This window comes from Lathyrus oleraceus, chromosome 6, assembly GCF_024323335.1.
Source record: "Lathyrus oleraceus cultivar Zhongwan6 chromosome 6, CAAS_Psat_ZW6_1.0, whole genome shotgun sequence".
NCBI classification, from domain to species: Eukaryota; Viridiplantae; Streptophyta; class Magnoliopsida; order Fabales; family Fabaceae; genus Lathyrus; species Lathyrus oleraceus.
The window spans coordinates 111,053,064-111,061,983 of NC_066584.1; the positions used below are offsets into that span (position 1 = coordinate 111,053,064).

Here is an 8,920-nt window from a genome sequence, read left to right on the forward strand (position 1 = left end):
TTCTCAGAAGCAGAAGTTCGAAGAGCGGTCTGGGAGTGCGAGAACTCAAAGAGCCCAGTCCGGATGGGGTAAATTTAGAGTTTATAAAAGAGTTTGAGGATACCTTTAAAGGAGATTTAATGAGAGTCACGTCATAATTTTACACTAACGGTAGGATAGTTAAGGGCGTAAATTGCTCTTTTTCGGTATTGATTTCGAAGAATAGGAACTCGTCTAAGATTACAAATTACCAACCAATATCTCTAGCAGGATGCATCTACAAAGCTATATCCAAGGTGTTGACAAATAGGATGAAATATGTGATTAACACAATCATTTCAGAAACTTAATCGACTTTCATTAAAGGTAGGCAGATACTAGACGGTGTGTTAGAGGCAAATGAAATAGTTGATGAGGCTAGATGAAAGAAAAAAGAAGTGATATTGCTAAAATTAGATCTCGAGAGAGCTTACAATTCAGTGGACTGGAACTTTTTAATCTTTGTGATGGAAAAGATTGGTTTTCATGAGAAGTGGTGTAGGTGGATCGTAAAATGTCTAAAATCCTCTTTTGTTTCGGTGTTAGTAAATGGTAGTCCTACTAAGAAATTTTCAATGGGTCGTGGTTTAAGACAAGGATATAATTTTTCTCCTTTCTTATTCTTAATTGTCGCGGAAAGTTTTAATGTTTTGATAAAGAGAGTTATGGAATCTGGAAGATTAGTGGGATACAAATTTGATGTTGGCGATAAACGTTTCTCTCATCTCCAATATGAAGACGATACAATGATCTTATGTGAGAAGAGATTGACTAACATTTGGATAATAGAGGCGATTTTATTGCTTTTTGAATCGATGTCAAGGCTGAAAGTGATCTTTCAAAAGTGTTCGATTGTAGGAATTAATATTCCTCAATCCTGGATTACTGAGGCAATAAATGTCCTGCATTGTAAAGTTGGAGTTTTACCATTCATTCATCTTGGGCTTCCTATTCGAGCAAACACAAATCGTAAAGAAATGTGGAATCAAGTGATAGAGACGGTGAAATCAAGGTTGAACATGTGGAAGAGTAAATTGTCATCTATCGGCGGTTGTGTTGTAATTTTAAAGTCTATTTTATATGTGATTCTGATTTATTTCCTCTCGTTCTTCAAGGCTCATTCAGGTATAATTTCTAAATTAGAATCCATTTTAAGCATTTCTTATGGGGGTTGTGAGGTAGAGATGAAGATCAATTGGGTCAAACGGGAGAAGTTGTGTAGGCCGATAAAGGAAGGTGGTTTAGGGATTATGAACCTTCGGGTGTTCAACATAACTTTATTAGGAAAATGGGAATGGAAAGTGAACAAGGAAATAATGGGTATTTGGTTTGAGGCTATAGTTAATAGATACGGGATGAACTTAGAGGTTCAAAATCTGGGGAAGGTTAGTGTCTCAAACTGGTGGAAGGTTATTTGTAATCTGAATGTTGGTGAGTTTGCCCCTTCAAACGAGTAATCGATGATATAGGTCTATAAGAGTTTGGCGTCAATCGGACAAGAAACTTTTGAGTAGGCGTGGTCTAAGGTGTGGAATAAGGTCATACCTTCAAAAGTTTATTGTCTATTATGGATATTATTGAGTAATAGAATTTCCACAAAAGACAGTTTATGTAGGAGGGGAGTGTTATCTTAGGGTTAGTTGGGGTGTGTTGGAGAGTGTGGGGTGAGGAGACAGTATCTCATATCTTTTTTTTGTGTCTGGTTTTTGCAAGTGTGTGGAATTCTATTTGCAATTGGATTGGCGTAAGCTCAGCTCTTCACATCGTGGGTTGGCCAGACATGGAACAATTCGAGAATTTGATAGGTGGAGGTAGAAGGTCATCTAAGAAGTTAATCGTTATTTGGGAAGCATGCATTTTAAGCACTTGGAAACATAGGAAGAATAAAGCCTTTCAAAATGAGGGGATTATAGTCAAAAAGATCACGAAGGAGGCTAAAATGTCGGTTTGAAAGGGGTTAAAAATTAAGTCAAATTCAATTCTTGCAGACATTGTCATGTGGTATCTGAACCCCAAAACTTGCATGGGTATCACAGGGGACTGATATTAAGTTTTGTCCGTGGCAGAATTGCATTTTTGGTGTTGTTTGAATTTTATATTTTTTTCAGTCAGTTTGGCTCTATCATTACTTATGCATCCATCTGTAGAGGCCTTTTTTAGTCGGTTTTCGTCATAGTTTGGTGTCAGATTTGGCAGGGTGATTTTTCGGTGATCGGTCGCTCAATGCGGTGGTTCAGAACAACTATGTTGTTGTTGTGCTTTGGCTTATGCAGTTTTTGTAATTGGTTTTTGGTGCTTAGTTTGTGCTTTTTCGGTTTGTTTTGAGTTGAGTGTAGGTTTCGCTTTGTTTAGGTATTATGTTAGTTGTTTTTTTTAGATGGTGTAGCAGGTGTTTTTTTTTTCTTTTAGTAGGTTGTGTTTTTGCTACAACTTTGTTCTTGGTGTTTGGATACTGGTGTTTTTTTAGCACTCCTTGTGCATTGCCTTGAATGATATTTTTGGCTTTTATTAAAAAAATACGTTGGAAAAAAGTCTCTACAATGATTGATAATGTTATCAAATTCTTTGTAATCTCTTTTTAGAGGAATGCAACTATTTTAGCTAACACAAAAGTATCGTGCTCATCTTTGATTAAAACACCAATTCTCACTTTGTTGTTTATAGATGAAAATGAAACATCCACATTACATTAAATTTGTCTCTTGATGACTTGCTCAAATTGTTACAAGAAATAGTTTGATTAGAAAAAGAAGTTGTTATTTTGAATTCTTTAGTAGGTTGTCGGGACTAGAATAATTGAGCCCTTCTAATAAGAATTGTCCTTTGTTGTCTAATAACATTATTTTAAATCTTGTTATTTCTTTGCATAACTATGTGATGCCTCTCGTTCCTCTTGGGCAATACTCGACAAATGAAGAACTACTTCCAAAAGAACTACATATAGACGAAGACTATTGGAAGTAAATAATTTACAAGTTTAGGCTATCCAAGTGCATCGTCTCAAACAACAGAACCTAATTCGTCAACTCTATCATGGACGAGTTTTGTCATCAGCTAAAAATCCTAACGAAAATTGCCTTGGTCGTACATCCCAAGTCAATATGCAGGCCTAGTCAACCAACAAGATCATCCTCTGCAAAATTAAAAAGAAACTTGATGAGGTTAAGGTTATGGTCTAAATAGCTACACGATGTATTCCTACTTTCTAAATTACTATGGTTATTTTTCTTTGTCATAAAGCCTTAATTGTCATATTATAAATACTATTGAGAATGAGTGACATAGTTATACATGTTGGAAAAAACCAGAAATGGAGTGGTGAAAAACAGTGTGTTTGGGAAAGATGAAGATGATAATGTGAATAGAGAGAGATAGAGAAATAGAGAAAGATTGAGAGAATTGAATCATATGGCATTAACCTTTCAACTATTACATACAATGTATATTTATAGGGTACAAATTGAAACCACAAACAGGCCCAAGAATAACAGAAAAAACAGAATTGCAAAAACAGCTTATTTCCAAAACAGCTTATCCAATAAGCTGTTTTCACTGCAGTGCTTTTTAAAGCTTCTATCAAGCATTTGAATTATTAAGGACTTCCAATACACCACCTTAATTCAAATGCTCCACACTCATCATGCTCAACTTCTTCACAAGTCTCTTGAACACATCACTTGTCACGCCTTTCGTTAACAAGTCTGCGACTTGTTCTTCGCTTCTGCAGTACCCTAAACGCAACTGTTCGGAGCTCACCAATTCTCTCAAATAGTGGAATCGCATTTCAATATGCTTGCTCCTCCCATGTGCTATGGGATTCTTAGCAAGGTTTATCGCTGAAATGTTGTCCACAAGTAGCAAAACAACCCCATTTCTACTGCTGTCCAACTCCTTACATAGATTCACCAGCCACACAGCTTGGCATGCACACATCGACGCTGCTATATACTCGGCCTCGCAAGAAGAGAGGGCTACAACCGGTTCCTTTTTCGAACACCAAGAGATTGGTGCCTTACCGAACATAAAGAGATACCCCGCCGTAGACTTTCGATCATCCTTATCTCCACACCAATTGGAATCGGTGTATCCGAGTAACTCACAACTTCTGCCCATGTCGCTTGCCGGAAACAAAATTCCACAACCAAGAGTACCTTTCACATATCTAAGGATCCTCTTAACTGCTGCCAAGTGTGATACCTTCGGCCTCTCCATGAATCTACTCGCAATACCGACACTAAACGCCAAATCTGGCCGCGTATTGCACAAGTAACGCAATGATCCTATCAATCTCCGGTATTGAGTAGGATCCACATCTTGTTCTTCTTCACTCTTGGACAGCTGTAATCGTGTCTCGGCTGGTGTTGTGGCAGCATTGCAATGCTCCATATCACACCTCTTCAGAATTTCCATGGCATACCTTCTTTGGTGCATGAGCAGTCCCAATTTTGTCCTTTGGAACTATATGCCTAAGAAGTATTTCATGATACCAAGATCACTCATTTCAAATTCCTTCGTAAGCTCTCCTTTGAACTTTGAAATGTTCTTTTCACAGTTGTCGGTAATCAACAAATCGTCCACATAAAGACAAAGAATGATTACTCCCTCACTTGCATCCGGTTTCACATAAACTCCATGTTCGGATACGCATTTCTTGAAACCAACATCGCTAAGAAATCCATCTATGCGTTTGTTCCAAGCTCTTGGAGCTTGTTTCAAACCATAGAGTGCCTTCCTCAACTTATAGACCTTTGCCTCTTGATTTTTGATCACAAAACCAGGTGGCTGTCTCACATATACCTCCTCATCAAGTGGACCATTCAAAAACGCAGATTTGACGTCCATTTGATACAACGGCCAGCTGTTGTTATTTGCCATCGCAACAACTAACCGAATGGTTTCATGCCTTGCAACTGGAGCAAACACTTCATCGAAGTCTATCCCTTCCTTTTGCAAAAATCCCTTCGCTACTAATCGAGCTTTATGCTTGATTATCTCGCCTTTCGGATTCGCTTTCACTTTGTAGACCCACTTCACACCTATCGCCTTTTTACCTTTCGGTAAATCAACCAACATCCAAGTACTATTCTTCTCAATCGAATTCAGTTCTTCTTTCATCGCACACATCCACTTTGGATCGCTTAATGCCTCCTCCGTATTCACCGGTTCGGATTCAGCCATTAGAGCGAAGTGAATAAGATCACCCTCATTGTTGATCTCGCTATCTCGGAATAATTCACAATCACGGAGTCTTTGAGGCAATCCTCTTTGCCTTGTTGGTCGTCTACTTGATTCACCTGTTTCGGTTACAAAAGGTTGCTGTACAGTACCTTCAGCAGGCTGAGAATTCAAATTTTCCTGCATGAAATCGATTTCACCTCGAGGCAAATCGATTTCAACCTCACCAGAACCAGTTCCAGCAGCTCCAGAATGCTGATTTTCCTGCATGAAATCGATTTCATCTTGAGGCAAATCGATTTCCTGAACTGATATGGCAGATTTTCTGCTGTCAAACTGCCGAAACTCGTCCACGATCACATCTTGACTTATCACAATCTTCTTGTTACTCATATCAAACAGCTTGTAGCCTCCGGTAGGATGATAACCAACCAGCAGCATCATTTCACCCTTGTCATCTAATTTCTTTCGAATCTGACCCGGAATATGTCGAAACGCTACCGAACCGAAAACACGCAAGTGACTCAAACTTGGCTTGTGTCCACACCATACCTCTTCTGGAGTAACCTTGTCCAGCTTCTTTGTAGGACACCTGTTTATCAAATAGGCAGCTGTAGAAACAGCTTCTCCCCACAACTCTTTCGGAAGATTTTTCGCTTTCAACATGCTACGCACCATGTTCATAATCGTCCGATTTTTTCTCTCGGCAACATCATTTTTCTGAGGCGTATAGGGTGGTACAACCTCACGCACAATACCCTCATCGTCATAATAACTCCCAAATTCCCTCGAAGTAAATTCTCCTCCTCCATCGGTTTTGAGAATTTTGAGTTTGTGACTACTTTGTCGCTCAACCATGGATTTAAATCGTTTGAACATATCAAACACCTCATCCTTCCTCTTGATTAGATAAATCCACAGCTTCCTACTAAAACCATCAATAAACGTGACAAAGTAGCGGTTACCTCCATACGAATTGACTTGCATCGGCCCACACACGTCCGAATACACCACCTCAAGAAGATGCTTGGTCCTATGACCTGTATCCTTGCTGAAAACACTCTTGTGTTGCTTCCCTTGAACACATTCAACACACAACTCAGCTGGAACCACGATTCTTGGCAGCCCGGTCACCATCCCATGTCTATGCAACGCGTCGAGGTCTCGAAAATTGAGATGACCAAGACGGTAATGCCACAACCACTCCTCACGACTTGCCGCTGTAGCTAAACATCGATGCTCCATTACTTTCAATGCTATCTTGAAAGTTCGATTGGCAGCCATCGGTGCTTTAAGTACCAAAACTCCCTTTCGGTCCAAAACGCGCAATACCTTGTTTTCCATGCGAATAATGTAATCTTTCTCGAGTAGTTGGCCAATGCTCAAGAGATTACATTTGATTCCTGGAATGTACAGCACATCCTTGATCAATGAACGACCACCATCTTTCTTCACGATCAAGACATCTCCAACGCCATCGGCGGATAACGTCGTATCATCGGCAAATCTCACTTTATTCTTCGTGGCTTGATTGATCTTGACAAACCAATCCTTTCTTCCCGTCATATGAGTCGAACAACCAGAATCCAAGTACCACTCATCGCTACTTTGAATTCCATCTCGAACCGTTACCATTGCGTTTTTCTCCGAACGCGTTTCTGCAGAATTGTCTGCACTGCTGCCACTGCTGTCCAGCCCTTTTCTCATGCCATAATTCTCTTCCGTGATCATCACAAGAAGCGTATTATCATCATTCTCTTCTTCCCTAGCAAACTTCGCCTCATCCGCGCGATTTTCTCTTCGTTTCGCGTGGCAATACTTTGCGAAATGCCCAAGCTTTTGACAATTGTAACACTTCACGTTACTTTTGTCGAATGGCTTGTGGGTTCCTTGATCACCCTCCTTGGAGCTTCCCTCATCTTTTTGCCCCTTTGAATTTTGTGAATCTCTACCACCAAAATTCTGGAAATTGGACTTCCCTCTCGGATGCCCTTTCCTCTCCGATCGTTTACTCTTCTCATGAAGTCGCGCTTGCAATGCTATTTCCGACTTCGCTTTATCGTTTCCCCTCTCATCCATTCGTTGTTCATGAGCTTCTACTGAGCTTTGAAGCTCCTCCTTCGACAACGACGATAAATCCTTCGATTCTTCAAGCGCAACGACAATGTTGTCGAATCTTGGCGTTAAAGAACGCAAGATCTTCGACACAACATTCTGCTCTACCGTAGTTTCCCCGCACGACTTGATTTGATTCACCATACGCGTAATACGCGTCACATAATCGTTTATCGACTCCTTGTCCTCCATTTGCATTAACTCGAACTGTCGCTTGTGAGTTTGTAACCTCACCACTTTGGCTTTGGCAGCCCCTGCATAAGCCTTCTCAATAATCTCCCACGCTTGCTTTGCGGAATCGCAATCGCCTACTTTTTCAAAGTTGTCACCATCGACACAAGAATGGATCAAGAACAACGCTTTGTAATCCTTCTTCTTCTCTTCTTTGAACGTAGCCTTTTGAGCATCCGTAGCTCCTTCGACGAGAGACGTAACACCATCTTTGATCACCTCAAGAACGTCTTGATAGCCGAACAAAACCTTCATTTGCTTCGCCCATTTGTCGTAGTTTTTCGAGTCAAGGATTGGAAGATTGGTAGGTATTTTATCGTTTGAAGCGGACATGATTGCAGCGGAATTGGATTAGAACCAAAGCTCTTGATGCCAAATGTTGGAAAAAACCAGAAATGGAGTGGTGAAAAACAGTGTGTTTGGGAAAGATGAAGATGATAATGTGAATAGAGAGAGATAGAGAAATAGAGAAAGATTGAGAGAATTGAATCATATGGCATTAACCTTTCAACTATTACATACAATGTCTATTTATAGGATACAAATTGAAACCACAAATAGGCCCAAGAATAACAGAAAAAACAGAATTGCAAAAACAGCTTATTTCCAAAACAGCTTATCCAATAAGCTGTTTTCACTGCAGTGCTTTTTAAAGCTTCTATCAAACATTTGAATTATTAAGGACTTCCAATAATACACACTCTCAAAGACTTTCAATTAATAGTATTGAGAATGAAAGACATAATTATACACTCTCTCGAAGACTTCCAGTTAATAGTTAAATATCTAATACAAGAGTACGAGTGTGTTAGTTACAATTTGGTTGATTATTTTAAAATGAATGTGGAGAATAAACTCATGCATATATCTCCCGATTATAAAATACTTCCTTCGTTTCTTATTATAAGTCATTTTTGTTTTTTCACACGTATTAAAAAAATATAATAATTATTGTAAGAAAAAGAAAATGTATGAGAGATTTTACAAAATTATTCTTTATTAATGGTATTAGAAAGATAAATTTAAATAATTGAAAAATAGTATTTATAATTTATTAGTATTGTAATTTATTAGTATTGTAAAATGTAGTATTTATAAAAATATTATTAAAAAATAGTATTTATAAGAAATAGAATAATAAATATTTAAAAATATTATTAAAAAATAGTATTTATAATTTATTAGTATTGTAAAATGTAGTAAAAAAAATTTAAAGTCATTTGTGAAAAAAATAAAAGGAGTATCTATATTTTAGAATTGATAGGTAAAGAATTTAATCATAATCGTTAAATTTCTATATTTGTTTGACTTTTTTTTAATCATATGTAAAATATCATCTATGAAAGGGTGTAAAACTTTTTACATCTAGTACCAATTAATC

The 8,920-nt window shown here is 38.3% G+C and overlaps 1 protein-coding gene across 1 annotated transcript; it reads left to right on the forward strand.

Annotated features, from left to right (window-relative positions):
• The first annotated feature begins 485 nt into the window (after positions 1 to 485).
• LOC127094264 (uncharacterized) lies at positions 486 to 1,475 on the forward strand. The gene has a single exon (XM_051033120.1). It carries the CDS (start codon positions 486 to 488, stop codon positions 1,473 to 1,475), a length of 990 nt encoding a protein of 329 aa, XP_050889077.1.
• The last annotated feature ends 7,445 nt before the right edge of the window (positions 1,476 to 8,920 follow it).

What these genes read in the sequence shown, in the direction of transcription:
- LOC127094264 (XM_051033120.1), top strand. Translation starts at nt 486, where the DNA reads ATGGAAAAGATTGGTTTTCATGAGAAGTGGTGTAGGTGGATCGTAAAA.